The sequence below is a fragment of the Urocampus carinirostris genome, chromosome 6 (genome assembly GCF_059441175.1).
Source record: "Urocampus carinirostris isolate Australia breed hairy pipefish chromosome 6, RoL_Ucar_1.0, whole genome shotgun sequence".
Classification (NCBI taxonomy): domain Eukaryota; kingdom Metazoa; phylum Chordata; class Actinopteri; order Syngnathiformes; family Syngnathidae; genus Urocampus; species Urocampus carinirostris.
In genome coordinates, this window is record NC_142354.1 from 5,679,829 (window position 1) to 5,698,379 (window position 18,551).

Here is an 18,551-nt window from a genome sequence, read left to right on the forward strand (position 1 = left end):
AAAGTTATGGAAATACCCAATGAAGATGAACAAGAAATGCACAAAGAAAATGAACAAGATAAACAAATTGAAAATACAGATGTCCCTCCCAAAACCCCTGGAGGAGAGACCAAAGAATCAAATTTGAGTCAGGAAGGAACTGGAAATTCTAATTCGATTTTTAATCAAATACCTGAATTTGGACAAGACAAACAAATAGAAAAGGCAACTGTCACTCCAAAAACACATATTAATCAGGAAGGGCCTGGAAGAGAGTCCAAAATAACAAAATTGTTTGCTATGCCACTACCGGGATTTGAAAAAGACAAACAAATCGAAAAGGCGAACGACTCTCCAAAAACCCATACGGGCACTGGAAAGAGGGGTAAAAGTAAGACAAAATTGGGGGTGGTGAAAACAACGGAAACAAAGACAAGAGTTTTAGAAGAAAGCCGATTGCCGATGAAAAAGCCCACAAGGGAACTGTATGAAGTTGAGACGGAGGAAGTCGAGGAGGGAAAAAATCTGACTCTTTGTGGGCAGGGAAGTAAGAGACCCCTTGATAGATCCTCTGGCTCACCCCCTAACCCAGAAAAAAGGGGAAGACCTGGACAGAGAGTCAGAGGATTCCAAAGTTTTCCCCGGTGAGTCTCCAAATGAGGTACTGCTCTTAAGTGATGTGTCTGACACAGGTGACACTCTCGATGATCACCAAAGAATGGACTCTGAACCCCCGGTTTTGTCTAAGTAGTTTAAATACTTTAACAACAATTATGAACATTACATTCTCTACTATCAATGTGAGAAGTGTGAGATCAAAGGCTAAGGCTCACAGCGTTTTATCGTTCTTAAAAACTATCAGAACGGATCTGTTTTTACTACAAGAATGTTGCATCCCCTTTCTAAAAAATTATAAACAGTGGGAAGAGATTTGGCCATATCCGTCATTATGGAGTGGCTCGAATGAAAACCGTAACGATGGGGTAGCCATTTTAATAAACAACCCTCAACTCATCATAAAGGGGAGTGCTGTGATGAGAGACGGACGCGCAATCTTAGCAAGACTTTCTTATATAGGGAATGATTTTAACCTCATTAACATATACGGCCATACCGACAGACAACTCAGGAAAGTAGTGAAATAAACAAATTAGTCGAAGACTACTACAAAAAAATATATGAAAAGAAAGAAACACATGAGAATGAAATGGGGCATGTAGATCATATTTCAAGATCAGTGCGTCAAGACCCCTTTTTAACATCGGACTTTACCCAAGACCAACTGAATGATTGCATAAAGACTATGAAAAAAGGCAAATCACCCGGGGAGGACGGGCTCAACCTCGAATTTTACCGGACTTTTTGGGATATTTTAGCACCAGATCTGATTACTGTTTTTAACGAATTTTCCAGTCGAGACAACATGCCAGACAGTTTCAGAATAGGGATAGTTACTCTATTGCACAAAAAAGGAGACAAAATTGACTTAAAAAACTGGCGACCCATAACGCTTTTAAACGTGGACTGTAAAATTTTCAGCAAGCTTCTAGCAACACGAATGTCTGTAGTCTTGGGAGACTTGGTTGATCCGGACCAAACCTGTGCCATCGTGGGAAGGAAGATCAGCGACAGTCTTATGCTTATCCGTGACACCATTTGTTATGCGAGAGACAGAAACATGCGACTAGCGGTCCTAAACATAGACTTTGAAAAAGCCTTTGATCGAGTCTCGCACCAATACCTCTTCAGGGTATTACAAAAATGTGGTTTTCCTCCAAAATACATCAAGTGGGTGGGACTGCTATACTGAGACATCTACAGCAAATTCATGATTAACGGGAATTTATCAGAAGCAATCGAGATCAACTGCGGTGTGCGTCAAGGTTGCCCTATGTCTCCACTTCTCTATGTTCTTTGCATTGAACCTTTGGCACAAATGTTAAGAAAAGATAGATTTGTCGAAGGGATCAATATCCCAGGAAGTGGGGGACAAATTATCAAGTGTGTTTTGTACATGGATGATTTTAATATTTTATGTACTGACCGCGCATCTGTTGGAAGAGCCCTTGACTTGACTGACCTGTTTGGGAGGGTGTCTGGGTCAAGGCTAAATAGAGAAAAGTCACAAGTGAAGTTTTATGGAACGTAGAAAGAGACAGAAAAGGCAGGACTCCCACTGGCGGTGTTAAAGACAGACCAGAAAATCCTAGGGATAAAATTCAATGCGGATGGAGGAGGCGAGACCAACTGGGATGACGTGACAAGAAAATTTAAGCAAAGACTTGTTTTTTGGTCACTAAGAAAACTAACAATAGAGGGGAAGGTCCTAATCATCAAAGCGATCATCCTCCCACTGCTTTTATCAATCAGTTTAGTTTTTTTGCCCAAAAGAATGTGCTGTTACAACTGGACCGAGCCATCTTTCGTTTTGTCTGGGGCTCAAAGTGGGAAAGGATAAAAAGAGATACAATGAAAAATAAAAAGGAAAAAGGGGGGAAAGGAGTGCCTGACCGCCAGCTTTTCCTGGGAAGCAAATATGTCTCTCTCCACTTCTAAAACGCTGTGGGCCCACCCAACAACCCGAAAAGTCAAGCGATGACCCGGTTCTGGATGGGCTCATATTTGCGGAAGCTAAAGCTTGTACCAAACAATCGTTTGATTCCAGTTTCATTTAACTTGCCACCAACACATCTCTTTATTCGGGATTTTTTAAAGAATTTTGATTTAGAAACACAAAGTCACACTTTACAAAACCACAGGGCCCTTATTGCTATTGTGCAAGAGCGAGCAACAGTAAGTCCTGTGCGGGAGCTTGCGTTTGGCGAACCTACAACGGTTTGGAGCAACGTGAATCATCCTGCCCTCCCAAACAGACTATGAGACTTGTCATGGATGGTGGCTCATGAGGTTCTCCCAGTCAGAGCCGTAATGCACCACCGAGGAATGTCAGCGACTTCGACATGCCCTCGACCTGGCTGTGGTGCCCAGGAGTCGGTGAGGCACCTTTTTTGTGAGTGCAGTGCTACCGAGGACTTGTGGACAATGGCCGACCAACTAGGAAAATTCCCGGACTTGCCAGCAGGAGAGGTCCCTGATGCACAGTACGTGCTTTACGGGTGAGTCGGTCGAGGAGGTCTCGGAATTACTTTGCCAGGGATTGGCTCACTCTCGCCGCCATCAAGGACGCCATGTGGACCTCTAGAAACCTGCTGGTATGGAGGTGCAGGCAGATCCCCCCCGTGGCTGTGCTCCAAATGGCTGCAGATACCATACAATCTGTGAGCGGCGGGCCTAGGACGCAGCCATAAAGAAGAATCGTCTGGACCCACCCGGAGTGGGGAACCGGGGCTACACTGTGGGTGTCCCGGCAGCAACGGCCTGGGTTGTGGAAAGTAAAAGTAAGAAGGGAGAGGACCCACAAAGAGGACTGGAGGATGCTGCTTCGGAGGGTGGGATGACAGAGCTATGCCCTTGCACAATAGTTTTGCCCTTTACACTTTGGTTAACTACTATTAAAAGATAATAACTCTGAAATTGTTTAATTGATGTTGAAAATGTCAGGAAAAGGTGTTAAAACGTCATATCGTCACGTCATTTTGTCAGATATAACAAAATTGTGAATATGCTTGATGGTTGTTGAGATTGTCGTGTTTGTTTTGCTGCTGTTGGTGTCGGTGGATTTGTTCAGAACAAAAAAATTGACTTTGGCCTGGACGGATCTATTGACACTAACAAAGATGTTGTATAACGAAATTGTGAATATGCTTGATTGCTATTAGGATTTTCGAGAAGGGTTGTTAAAACCTCACATTGTGTTTGCTGTTAAACGTCATATTGAAATATAATATTGTGAATGTGCTTGGTTGCTGTTGAGATTGTCAAGATTGTTTTCTGTTATTAGTGTCAATAAATTTGTTCAAACCCCCAAAAAAATCCATTTTTTTTACAATGTCCATATTTCGTATCTGCGGTTTTCCCTCCCTCCTACAGAGGGCAGTCAGTAGCGTTCCAGCAATTGCTCAACCGCCGTTTAGCTCTCATTTCAATAGAAGGAAACTAGGTTGATTTTTTTTAGACCAGAAACGAAAGCACTCGGACGGTCAGCTGGACCCCCACCTCTCCACTTCGGCGGCGACACGCTGAAATCCGTAGGCGCTTGAAAGGGACTTTCGTTGGATTGCCTCCTCCCGAATTCCGGGATGTCTTTGCAGGCGAAGCCGACTGCCGGAAGGCTTCTTCTAGATGACACCATTCCACTTTCGGCATTTATCGAGGCCAGCCAGAATGTTCAATCTCACACGGTGAGTGTCATCTTTCAACCGATAGATAGATAGAGAGTCATTCGAGCAGATAGATTGCGAAACTCAACTGGTTTTGGGGACGAAGTAGTTGGTCAGTTTTCCATTACCAGACTCTCCTGTTGCTGTCAGTAGTGATAGTTGACGTTAGTGTGATGCCCAGTTTCGTTTTAGGGTCATTTGTTTACCTGGCTGGCTCCATTATTGAACCCGTTTGACGTCTGCCCATTGCTCCCCTTTAACTATTGCAATTCGACGTATCAAGCGATTAAAACCCTTACCAACTCAACAGCACCTATTTACTCAAAACAAGATAGACTGTGTAGAGTAAAACAGATTATTTCTGTAAACAAGTTTAGTTTACAATTCAATTTTATTATTTATGATTTTATTATTTATTTTCATTGTATTTCATTCATCCTGTAAAATAGAAGTGTGGCTCAATACATGCACGCTGTGGTGTCACTACCAACCACAGAAGAGATAATTAAAAATAAACTTGCATTTTGTAAGGACCACGTCTTTGTGCGTTTTTATGAAATATTTTTCCAACATTTGGTGAATGTTTATTCAATGAAAAATACTCCGTGAACTTAAGTTTGCAAATTACCGGTAACATACCAGCTAACCTCAGCCAGTTTCTTTCCTTATTTTTGATTACAATTCCCCTTATGGCCTCATGGCCGCTATTAGTGTGTGTGTGTGTGTGTGTGTGTGTGTGTGTGTGTGTGTGTGTGTGTGTGAGAGAGAGAATGGGCAAGTGTGAAGCACATTGTAAAGCGCTTTGAGACGTCTTCATTGACTTGAAAAGCGTAATATAAATGCAGACCATTTATCAGACGATGATAAACATACATAAATAAAACATATTAACAGAAAGACAAACTAAGTAGAATGGGAATAAAATATAATTTGTATAAACAATTTTATTTAATCAACAAATAACAGACACCAACAATTCTTTCCCAACTTGGAGCAAAGTTGGTGTTGTTTCATGTACAATAAAATAACCTTTGCAGCGACATTGTCGTATCTGGATTAGAGCCGAAATGGGCAAGACGACGTGGGTCTAGCAAAATAATGAGTTTATTCTTACGGCATAAACAATTTGACATGACCAAAAAACGAAGTCAAATACGGAGAAATGTAGAAGTTGACAGGTATGCATTAGTCCACGTTTCGATCCGTAGACGTTATGGCACGATTTTCCCTTCTACCACAACCTGCACAACATATTATTTTAAATGTATTATTTGTTGTGATATGGTATTTTTTTCCTTGCGAACTTCATGCCAGATTTTGTATTTTGTCGTCCCGATGAGTGAATTTACAATGTCGTACGTCATGCGAACTTTTCCTTTTTTGGGAACCAGCTGATGTTGACAGTTAGCTTAGCATGCTAGAACGAAATGCAAATCCGCTCCTGCGGACATGTGATGTTTGTTATTGCTAATCAGGGTGTACACATGATGGCTTGGACGTATTTATGTTCACAAATAGAGAATGAACCTAAATCTTATGACGTGTTGGATGATTAGAATACTTAATAATCAACATAAGGACTCTCCATTAGGTAAAGGAAATAATGTCCGCTAATAGAAGCCCTGCGTAAAATAGTTTAGCGCTGTGGACCAAAAAACAAACGTTTTTATTGTCAGTGTAACATATTTAATGCGCAGCTAACTAAAAGTGTGTCATCCTGATGGTCCAAGAACATTTACAAAATAAATAACACGGTATAATAAAAGTTAAGGGTAACACTATGAAAATAACCATTATTTTATAGTAAAAGTAAAACTAAAAAGAAGAATTTAATTAAACCTTCTCGTTTTTATTAAGTTTTCAACAGGTATCTATACGAAAAGAAAAGTCTAAACCAAACAAACTTAAAACAGATATGCTTAAGAGCTGTTTAACTTAATGTGTGGAAAAAGAAAAAGCAGTATACTTTGGTGTTTGGTGCAATGCACTATGAATACAGAGATGTTACAGATTATGTTGGGATAAAACCTTAAAAAAAACGCTATCCTTCGCTCACTCGTCACATTCAACCTGTTTACTCTCCCCTGCATTTTTTCTCAAGCTATATCAGGGGTCGGGAACTTTTTTGACCCAAAGAGCCATAAAAGCAAAATTATTCAAAACATTTTTTTTTTTGTGAGAGGGGCAACACGGCGGCGCAGTGGTTAGTGCGTGTGCAGCACAGTTCTGAGGTCATGAGATCAAACCTCCTGTGTGGAGTTTGCATGTTCTCCCCGTGCTTGCGTGGGTTTCCTCCGGGCACTCTGGTTTCCTCCCACATTCCAAAAACATGCATGTTAGGTTAAATGGCAAGTCCAAATTGTCCATAGGTGTGACTAAGCGAACAAATTGTCTGTCCCTGTGTGCCCTGCAACTGGCTGGCAACCAGTTCAGGGTGTCCACCGCACACTTCTTCTACGGGGAAAAATCGTATCGGCCGCTCCTTATCGAAGTTGCGAGACCCGTTGCGACTCAATATTGATCCATATATAAGGCGCATCATATTTTAAGGCGCATGGTCAGCTTTTGAAAAAAATGAAAGTGCGCCTTACAATGCGGAAAACATGGTATTTAGCGATTTACAGCAACAGGGGTCTGTTGGCTGTACCCTTTGACTGTAAACTAGTTGAAATTGTGTCCTATATTTACTAGACAGAACCCCTTGTTCATGAGTACATTCTCTGCTTCGCATGGATGTTAATTGACGCTGCAATGACATTATAGAAAATAATTGCACATTTTCTATTTTATATCCGAGCCATATGTACTCATGAAGAGAGTTGTATATGGCTCGCGAGCCATGGGTTCCCGACCCCTGAGCTATAGCGTCCATCATTAATGTTTTCCAAATGTTTATGGCAGTTTTACTCGGGAGCTTCAAGTGTTGTAGAAATTGGAGGTCCGATAATCGAGAGAAAGTCTTCTCATAAGTGGATAAGAGAAATAGACAGGAGCCAGCTTCGTTACGGAGGGAGATGTCACTTTATTGATGCGTCAATAAAGATCTCCCAGAGCTAGGAACATGACAATGTATTTAAAGCTGGTAGTGACGATTAGGCTTCGATTGAGTACACCCCAAAAGGCGGTCCTGTATCACGTATCAAGTACAGAGCGTCCCGTCCCTTGCACGCTATCTTCAAGGAAACTTAATGTCTGCCAAGAGTATCTTCAAGGATGTCTACCCAGCCTTTTCCCACAGCCTTTTCCCACACCCGTAAGCAAGTCCTTCCAAATTTCTACATGTAAGCAAGTCTATTCTACATTTCTACCTGTAAGCAAGTCTATTCTACATTTCTACATGTAAGCAAGTCTATTCTACAACACAAGTGTCTCAAAACTGTCTGGGTGTAGGTCCAGTCCAGTCTTTAGTACTCTTAAAGATTATGTGTCCACAGTTCTGTCCCAAGGAAGACACTTTCTCGGTGATTTACATATTAACCATATTTCCATGCATTCAACAACATTCAACAAAATTTTCACATGATTGCACATTCCCATCAAAAGTATTTTACAGCACTGAGGGTGATTATTGCCTTAGGGTAAAAACTGCTTTTCAGTCTCTTAATTCTAGATTTGATGATCCAGAATCTGATGGCAACAGTTTAAACAAGTGATTTCTGGTGTCAAATGTGTCCTGAGCTCTCTGATTTGATTTGGAGATTTTTTCTTCTTTGATTAGTTGTTTTTGTTTTGTTTTTGCCCCCCAATTTTCATATTTTCACCAGGTTTTCTGTTCATAAAATATAAGGTTACAATGAATAAAAAAATCAACAACTTTGATAAACTGTTGAGACAGTCCAAACACGTTTTACATTAATCAGATCATGTAAGCAAAGTATTATAGGAGTGTGGAAAAGCGTCCTTCTCGTTTGAGATACGGTTGACTTCGATCAGTGGGCTTTGTCAGCCAATCACAGGGCACATATACTGTACAACCACTCACACATGACTAGTGACAATATTCATGTTTTTTTAACACAACAGGAAATTGAAGTGCCTGTAGAAAAACCACGTGCACAGGCACAGGGAGAACATACAAACACCTCACAGGGAGGCTGGTAGCTGAAATTGAACCTGGAACCTCTGAACACTGAGGTGTACGTGCTAACCAGTTAGCTCTGCCGTGCATTGAATTAATTTACCCTCAATTTAATAACCCCATAAAAAAGTATCGTTTGTTCCTTTAAACACACCTTTTAGGGAAAATATGCTGGACGACACGTTGCAAAATATAATGAATGAGTGAATGGATTTTATCCTAAAGCTAACCCACATTCAAAAAAACCCAGTAGCCTTAATAGAAGCGTCAGCTTTGTAGAAGTCCTATTTGCTTTCTTTTATGTAATTTCCCCTTTTTTTGTTTATGTCCATGTAGGAGTACATTATCCGAGTCCAGAGGGGTGTGTCATCAGAGAACAGCTGGCAGGTAAATCTAGTTGGTTGGTTGGGTTTGGTTGGCTGGGTTTTTTTGGATCCCTTAACTACCAGGGTCTTAGGGGCACCATTTTCTGTGGTGAGTCTTCGGCAAGTACAGCCTGTTGTTGCCATCCCTATCCAGGCCAACATATGTTTCCACCTGGTCTTGAACCAGGGACCTATCACGTGTTAGGCGAAGGTGCTAACCACCATCTCATAAAAAAAGTTTTCGTCACCAAGACCAGTGGATCGACATCCTCCCACACCTCAACTTCCCTTCTTTAAAGGGACTGTGTGTATTTTTTAGCGCCTCTTAGTGGTAAAAAAAATGATTCCGTGAAAAAGACCCTAGATTGATTCAAATAATCGGCTAACTTGAACTATTCTACAAATGTGCATTTTCTACAAAACTCGTGGGTCAAGAAATATGCATTTATTTTTTGACATGAGCTTTACTTAGAAGGAGCTAAAAAAATTGTCAGCCATCTTTCTGCTCTGGGTACCCGAAAACCCAAAAATCTTGAAAGGATGAAAGCAAAATTAGTGTTTTTTAGTCAGTTGCATTTACTTCGTATTTGTCCTTACGCTTTTTATCACTTGTTTTGGTTCACCCACACAATACAGCAATTCTAGTATGCAAATAGTGAACACTGTCCCTTTAAGTTATGTACCCCTTGAGCAATGTGTTTTTCGTCATGTAGCCCTAATCACTGCAATAGTGAGGTTGTTGATATTAAAAAATAAAACAAAAATATTGTATGATAATTATTTAATCTGACTCGAAAAACTATTTTATTGAAATTGAGATTTATTTTAGTAATGATTTTAAGTAAAACTAAATAGTTTTTTAGTACTTTGGTAGTATTTCTGTTGTAGTTGGTTTTGAATAAACAAAAGGACAATGGGGCAAGGTTGGCACTAAAGAACATTTTTTATTACTTGTTCTTTATTTACTATTATATATATTTTATACCAGCTCAGTAGCCTAGATGGTAAGGCGCCCGCTTTGAGACTGGGAGGTTCGGGTTCGCGCCCCGGCCGAGTCATTCCTAAGACTTAAAAAGTGGTCGGCGGCGCCCTCTCTTGGCTGCGGCTGCATCGGGTCAGATGCAATCGACATTTCGTTCTGTGTACATTGTTACACAGAATGACAATACAAGGAAATTATTATTATTATTATTATTATTTTTATTAGATCAGGGGATCCTGTATTTTGCCTACCCCTGGTCTACTGGTACACTTTTTTTTGCAGGTCATCCGGCGTTACAGTGATTTTGACGTCCTCAACAATAGTCTGATGGTGAGTCAAATAATCTTCTGCTGTATACAGTTGAGATGGGTAGGGAAACGCCCTGCTTAAAATGGGCCTACTCCACTATTTTAAATGCTTTCCATGATGCTGCACTAAAAATGGGCACAGGAAGAAACATTTGCTGTGTTGTTTTTCTAATATTGACTGTCAATGGATTGAGTATTACTTAATGGATTATTTAACAACTATGAGAATAATGCACAAAAAAGTACAAGCTTTGCATCATTCTGTAACTACAGGAATGTCTCAGACAATTGGAATATTGTGATGAAATCCCTTAATTTATTTAAAGATATTATAAAAACTAAAAGGTCATACATTCTGGATGTATTACAAATTAAATGAAATATTGCAAGTATATTGTTTTGATATCACTGACTATGGCAAAAACTCTAATATTCTATCTCAAAATTTTGCAATATAATAAAAAAGTATACCAATACACTGTTCAAATATTTTAGTGGATATGTAACGAATACAAAATCTATTGCATTTCTGTTTTTTAACAAATTCAGAATATATTTGTTTTTTTTACTACAAAAAAAATCCCCAAAAGTCCTGTAATGTTGCAGCCACTGTTTTGGGCATATGCACATGACATTGGGTACATAAGATATTCATTCATGCCATAAGTCAACTGCAAGGAAAGTAAAATAAATGAGTCTGGGAACCGAATTGGCTGCTCCAAGGAGGTCTGAAGTGAGTGACCCAGTCACAGGATGCCACAAAGTTTTCTGCTGAGTTTTTTCCTGCACACTTCCTGTTTCTTTGGGCAGCACTGCGCAAAAGCACAGATAAAATAAATAAAAACGAGTCACTAGGTGCTTTCACTATACAGGTGTGTGGCATCAGTCTTCCTCTCCCGCCCAAGAAGCTCATCGGCAACATGGAGCGTGAATTTATCGCCGAGAGGCAGCGCGGCCTGCAGGCCTACCTCGACTTCGTAACCCAGCATCCTTTGCTAAGCGCTGCCCTGCCACTCAAGAAGTTTCTGGACCCCAACAACTACGCTAGCAACTACACAGGTGGGACACAATCAATGTTGGGTCGGTTACTGAAAAAAATGAATTGGTTACTCTTCATTGAAAAAATAATTACTCCCCATATTACTGGCACACAAAAGTAGTTACAAATTACCATATATATATATATATATATATATATATATATATATATATACTGGACTGTCTCAGAAAATTAGAATATTGTGATAAAGTTCTTTATTTTCTGTAATGCAATTAAAAAAACAAAAATGTCATACATTCTGGATTCATTACACAACAACTGAACTATTTCAAGCCTTTTATTATTTGAATATTGCTGGTTTTGGCTTACAGCTGAAAAAAACTCAAAAATCCTATCTCAAAATATTAGAATACTTCCTCAGACCAAGTAAAAAAAATAATTTTATAACAGCAAAACTAAATCAAACATTTGAAAATGTCCATTGATGCACTCAGTACTTGGTTGGGAATCCTTTTGCACAGATTACTGCATCAATCCGGCATGGCATGGAGGCAATCAGCCTGTGGCATTGCTGAGGTGTTATTGATGCCCAGGATGCTTCGATAGCGGCCTTCAGCTCATTTGCATTTGTAGGTCTGGTGTCTTTCATCTTCTTCTTAACTATACCCCACAAATTCTCGATGGGGTTCAGGTCAGGGGAATTAGCAGGCCAATCAAGGACAGTGATGCCATGGTCAGTGCACCAGTTACTGGTGGTTTTGGCACTGTGGGCAGGTGCCAGATCATGCTGGAAAATGAAATACTCATCTCCATAGAGCTTTTCAGCAGATGGAAGCATGTAGCTCTAAAATCTCTTGGTACACAGTTGCATTTACTCTGGACTTGATGAAACACAGTGGACCAACACCAGCAGCTGACATGGCTCCCCAAACCATTGCTGACTGTGGGAACTTCACACTGGATTTCAAGCAACTTGGATTTTGCTCTTCTCCAGCCTTTCTCCAGACTCTGGCGCCTTGACTTCCAAATGAAATGCAAAACTTGCTTTCGTCTGAAAAGAGGACTTTGGACCACTCTGCAACTGTCCAGTGCTTCTTCTCCATAGCCCAAGTCAGACGCTTCTTCCGTTGTCTTGAGTTCAGAAGTGGCTTGACCATGGGAATGCGGCTATTGTAGCCCATTTCCCGGCACGTCTGTGAACTGTGGCTTTTGATACCTGGACTCCAGCTTCAGCCCACTGTCTTTGAAGCTCCCTCAAATTCTGGAAGCGGCTCTTCTTCACAATTTTGTTAAGGCTGCGGTCATCTCTCTTGGTTGTGCAGCGTTTCCGGCCACATTTTTCCCTTCCAACAGACTTTTTGTGGATATGCTTTGAAACTGCACTCTGTCTTACCCTCCTGATGGAGGGTATCAATGATGGTCCTCTGGACAGCAGTCAGATCAGCAGTCTTCCCCATACTTGTGATTTAGTTTACTGAACCAAGCTGAGTGTTTTTAAGGCTCAGGAAACCTCGCAAGGTGTTTCGAGTTAATTAGATGATTCAGGTGATTAGTTGAATAGCCTACTTGTATACTTTTTCATGATATTCTAATATTTTGAGATAGGATTTTTGAGTTTTCTTAAGCTGTAAGCCAAATTCAGCAATATTAAAATAATAAAAGGCTTGAAATAGTTCAGTTGATGTGTAATGAATCCAGAATGTATGACATTTTTGTTTTTTTAATTGCATTACAGAAAATAAAGAACTTTATCACAATATTCTAATTTTCTGAGACAGTCCAGTATATATATATACTCTCAGAATCTGACCCCCTAAAATTGCTTTAAAATAGCCAAATAATAAAACAAAAATGATTAATCGTGTAGACCAGGAGTCGGAAACCTTTTTGACCCAAAGAGCCATAAAGACAAAAATATTTTAAAACATTTTTGGGAGAGCTACACCATATATTTTGAGACAAAATTTAACAAAACCACCTAACCTTCCCCTACAGACAAAAGCTAATTCTTCAGCACATTTCACTGAGTGCCATTTGATGATTCGATTAAATCTATGAAATAAAAATAATGCCAGAGCCTGTGTCCCATATCAATATAAATATACCACTTAAAATTTGTCTCCCGCCTTCAGTTATTTAAGAGTGTTGAGGCTCATTGTGACCGCCATGTTTGTCCTAAATAATGGTTTAAAAAAAAAGTGCAAGCAAAGTTCTTGTGTAATAATATCACAAAATACTGCAAACGATAAGAATATTGTCTTTACCTTCGGCCCAGACAGCACTAAGCAAGAGAGAAGGGAGTGCCTTGCGCTGTGTGCAGTTTGCCCATTTGTACTGCTCATCCAATTAAATTGCTGCGAGTAGTTTGCTGGTGCGTGTTTTTTTTTTTTTTTTTTTTTTTTTTTTTTTTTTTTTTTTTGAGCGTTTTCTGTGAGTTTTTCTCGTTAAGTATCTCAACAGTGAATATACATAGTTTAATGAGCTTCAATTGAAAGGATTTCTTAGCAACCTACTGCCATAACAGGGTATTCGGTGTGACACCGTGACTGTGAACTGGAGTTGATGATGTGCCCTATATATACTGGACTGAACTACTAATTTCCATAGTTTACTTTGAAACATCAAAGGGAATTGTGTTCCAAGATAATTTTGTCTCTGAGCCATATACTCATGAAAAGAGCCATATATGCCTCGCTGGCCATAGGTTCCTGACCACTGGTGTACACCAACTTGCCGTAGCAGTGAACCCTTCACATTTTTTGTTTTTGCAATTTTAGGAGCTTGCAAACACTTATGTGCAGCCCTTTGAGACTCTTTGTGATTAAGGGCTATACAAATAAATATGACTTAAATTGACTGAGACACTCCATATCCATTTTGTCTGAGCTTCAAAAAAACCCAAGATCTCCATTTCTGGGTACTGTCCATGGCGTTCTTTTTTTTTCTAAGGGCACGGTGTGATTAAAAAAAATAAAATAAAATAAGAAGACGGGAATTCACAGCACACTTTTAGTGTAAACTCTGTGTTCAAGTTTGCCTCATTGGTTTCCCGTTAATTGTTCCTGTATAAGCCACGCCTTCTCCCCATGCAATGCCTACCATTCGCTACTGGTGAAACAAAACCTAATTGTCTGTGCTTGAGAGTGCGCCACCATAATTGGTTCTTTGTAATGTATTAGTCCCAACTTTAGTTTCAATTTGTTCTCTTGATTTTATTGTCCCAGAAGAATTGTAAAAGTGTCACCTCTTTGCTTGAAGTTGCCACATATGGGCTAAAGAAACAACTAGAAGCATTGATGTTTGGGTAGTTGTGAAAGTTTAATGGGACACTGTGTAATATTTGACCACTAGATGCCATTTTATTGTGTAGTTCAACCAAAAATGAGTGCTAAAAAGCACAAGTAAGAATACAGACTGCGGAGAATAAAAGTGACTCTAAATTTGTCTTCATTTTTTTGCGCAGCCTTTCGCAAGGTTTTTGTTTTTTGTTAACTCTTTTTAGATGAGCCTCGTGTTATGTAAAGATACAAATTTCTCAACATACGAGAATTAAAAAAAATACATTTTTATATGATACTTCATGTATTTTTGCGTATTATTAAATTCAATATTTTTTTTCTAATTTAATTATTGTTATCTTTTATCGCTTGGACAAACTAAAAAATAAACCATGTCCCTTTAAGCAATGGATGTTTTAAACAAAAATGGTGGAGCAGAACATGTCCACAGAGAGCAATATATTTGTCAGTCTCATGAGTTTTTTAGTTTGTTTTTTTAGTTGTTTTTTTCTTTACTTCCAAAAATTGGTAATTTTTTCAACAAACAGTAAATGTACGCTGAACTTATTTTGTATTTGTCATTTCAGAAATCGCCCTTCAGCAAGTCTCTATGTTCTTCCGCTCGGATCCTAAATGGGTGGTGGTGGAGCCACTCCGAGATATTGGTACATGACTGCCGCTGTCATCGCAAATTGTTTGTCAGGCTTGGTAGCAGCACCTAAATATTAATATTTTTTCTTTTACTAAGGCTGGAGAATAAGGAAGAAATACTTTTTGGTCAAAAACAAAGAACAAACTAAGGAACCATACCTGCTAAGCTGGGTAATACTCGTTTTTTTGTTTGAAGGACGGCTACGTACTATACAATGATGTTCTGTAAGAACATACAGTGTAATTTAAAAAAAAAACATTTGAACTATAATTATACTAATACAGCCTTGCCTTGTGACACATGTTTATTTCCTACTCAAATATACATTTCAAAACATCTTTTTGTATTACAATGAATGGAAATGCTATAAGCGCAAAACCCCTAAAATTATCTATTTCATTTGTTCAAAGGGACAGTGGGTATTATTTAGTTCTTCATAGTGGTTAACCTTCATTCATTAAAAAAAACTATTGATTTAACAAATAAGCAAAAAATAAACAAATTTTTATATAAAAATGCATAAATACTTGCAAGTTGAGAAATGTCAAGTCAAATTTATTTATATAGCCCTTAATCACAAAAATGTCTCAAAGAACTGCACAGGATTACAATTACACAATTACCTGATCTTAAACCAACATGCGGGCAAGGATAAACTCAAAAACCTCAGCGTGAGGAAAAAGAAAAACCTTGAGAAGGGACCTCACAAGTGGTATCCCCCTTTCAGGATGACCAGGGTGAATTACATTTAGTATTACAGTACACAAACATAGTAAACACTAGGTAACATGTTAAACATTTTTCCGGAAAGTGCACCACAGCAGCGACGTCCCCAGCCTGTAAACTAGTCCAGGAAGACGGCCACGATGCATTTTCCCATCTCTGCCAGCTGGTCCATGCAGTCGTTCACATGCTTCAGGTCAAACGCTGGTCCGCTGACTCCTCTCAAATCGTCCTTCTCCTTCGTATCACAACCAGGCAGGCAGTCGGAAAAAGACAGGACAATACAGAATATGATGTGGGCATCAATCATAAGCTTTGGAATAGACGTGTGTCTTAAGCCTTGATTTGAGGTTGCAGATCTTATCTCCGGAGGCAGGGCATTCCATAGCACCGGAGCCCGGATGGAGAACGCTCTCAAGCCTGCAGACTTCTTGGCTCTCTGAGTCACCAGTAGACTGGCATTTTCCGAGCGCAGACTCCGTGCAGAAACATAGGGGGAAATCAAATCAGAGAGATAAGAGGGTGCAAGTCCATGCAAACATTTATATGTTAATAAGAGAACCTTAAAGTCACATCTTAAGTGGACTGGCAGCCAGTGCAAGTTGGCCAATACAATAGCAATATGCTCAAACTTTTTGGTCTTAGTCAAAAGTCTAGCTGCTGCATTCTGAACCAGCTGCAAACTTTTGATGCTAGACATCGGGAGACCAGAAAGCAATACATTACACTAATAAAGCCGAGAAGTAATAAACACATGAATTAAAACCTCTGCATCTGATTGGGACAGCATCGAACGAATCTTCACAATATTACGGAGGTGGTAGAAAGCTATTCTAGTCATATTTTCACGTGTGACTGAAACTACCGATTAGGATCAAATATATCACCTAGATTTTTGACCGAGTCACTATGGGTGATATTAGATTTGTCTAAGTTCCGTAGTGTTTGAAAACGACTCCCGACAGTGAGCTGAACCAATAATCAACATTTCAGTCTTTCTCTGGGTTAAGGCGCAAAAAATTAAGTGACATCCATCTTTGAATCTCAGTAATGCAAGCCTCCAGATTTCTACAACTTAACTGTCCAGTTGTCTCCAGTGGCACATACAGTTGAGTGTCATCTGCATAGCAATGGAAACTAATATTATACTTGCGGATAATGTCACAAAGCGGGATCATATAAATACTAAAAAGAAGGGGGCCAAGAGCAGAGCCTTGAGGAACACCACAGGGGACATTAGATTGTTTAGAGGTCAGATTGCCATAGTTAACACATTGCATCATGTCTGACAGGCAGGACCTAAACCATGAGAGTACAGTTCCTGAGATACCAATGCATTCCAGACAATATGTTGTGGTCGACAGTATCAAAAGCAGCGCTGAGATCCAGCAGCAGTAACATCGATGAGGCACTGGAATTTATTGCTAAAAGGAGATCATTGGTTACTTTAGCCAGGGCTGTCTCAGTAGAGTGAGTCAGAAAAATTACATAAATTGGCCGCATCACTGAATAAGCTGCAGGGTTGAAAGTTTCGGTAAAAAGTAGCAGCTTATAGTCCGGAATTTACGGTAGTTGAATCTTTTTATTAAAAAATTCCATAATATCATTAGCAGAATAAGTAGAACTATTTGGGCTAAGTTGTTGTCTGGTAAGTTTCGCCATTGTGTCAAACAAAAAATTTCGGATTATTCTTATGTTTAACAATAATCTTAGAGAAAAACGATGCTTTAGCTGAGGCAAGAGCTACTTTATATTTCAGCAAGCTGTCACACGAGGCCAGTCGGAAGACCTCCAGCTTTGTAGTAGGCCATTTTCGTTCAAGTTTTCTGCAACCTTATTTGAGTGACCTGGTTTCTTCAGTAAACCAAGGTGTATGCTTCTTAGGTCGAAATATATGCCTTAGGGGCGCCACAGAATCAAGAACATATAATAATCTTTTTTTTTTTTTAATTGAGACAGCAAAAAATCTTGACTTCAGACAAGTATTTACTAAGTTCTTAGTATACCAAGTGTTTGTGCGTCATTAAACCACTGCAACGATTGTGATACATGTACGTTTTGGTTTTTAAGTTTCAAACAAGTACATGTTGTAAAGTTTGTTTGTTTTTTATTACAGCAGGATATACAATTACAATTGAACATATATTGTACTTTTTATTCAACAAGTGCATATGCAAAACATTTGGACATCACAAAAATCCCGAGTGTAGGGTTGTCAAATGACAGCATAGGATACATACACAAACAAATAAACACAAACACTCCTTTCCCTCCTGCCCTACCTCCGCTCAACTTAACGTGGTTGACTATGTGGCTGTGTGTGTGTGTGTGTGTACTCAAAAATCGACACACATAACAAAAAATAAAATATAAAAGAACATCATTAGCACACGCCTAGGAGGGCAACAGCTTCAAGCTTTTGAAGTAAATGATTGGGGGAAGCCACTTTTGGAAAAATTGTGTGGTAAACCCTGTCAAAGTGTACTTCATATTTTCAAGTTTCAGAAAGAAGATGTCCTTGAGCCACAGAGAAAAGGAAAAGGAACCTTGCAGATTTCCAATGCAGTAATAAACATCGCTTTGCTAGCAACAATGTTAAGGCTGTAATATCCTTTTGAGTATAATTTAATGCCGTAGAAGCCCCGTTGCACCAAATATTGCTTTCCATGGACAGACCTATTGTGTTTTGCGGTGAAAACACACACAAAAACTATAAATCATACATTGCGCATAAAAACATCAAATTATGTAAATTAGCTGAATTTTATTGATGAGAATCAAGCATCTGTAAAATGTTTATGTGCTTGTAGGTGGACTTGGGCCCTGACAAATTCATATCTGACAAAGACCTGCAGTCCACCATGAAGATTCTCAGCAGCCTTACTGTGCGTATGTCTCATACAAAT

General features: G+C 39.3%; 1 protein-coding gene across 2 annotated transcripts in view; it reads left to right on the plus strand.

Moving 5' to 3' along the window:
- The first annotated feature begins 4,026 nt into the window (after nucleotides 1–4,026).
- Nucleotides 4,027–18,551, plus strand: part of pxk (PX domain containing serine/threonine kinase) — a 37,419-nt gene continuing 22,894 nt past the window's right edge. The window contains exons 1-7 of one of the 2 annotated variants that reach the window (XM_088337587.1): nucleotides 4,027–4,280; nucleotides 8,674–8,724; nucleotides 9,967–10,014; nucleotides 10,865–11,051; nucleotides 14,858–14,935; nucleotides 15,019–15,092; nucleotides 18,456–18,530. In XM_088337587.1, coding sequence (XP_088193713.1) covers nucleotides 4,179–4,280; nucleotides 8,674–8,724; nucleotides 9,967–10,014; nucleotides 10,865–11,051; nucleotides 14,858–14,935; nucleotides 15,019–15,092; nucleotides 18,456–18,530 — 615 coding nt within the window. In that variant the 5' untranslated portion in view covers nucleotides 4,027–4,178. The remainder of the gene's footprint in view (nucleotides 4,281–8,673; nucleotides 8,725–9,966; nucleotides 10,015–10,864; nucleotides 11,052–14,857; nucleotides 14,936–15,018; nucleotides 15,093–18,455; nucleotides 18,531–18,551) is intronic. The other variant, XM_088337589.1, reaches the window with a different exon arrangement.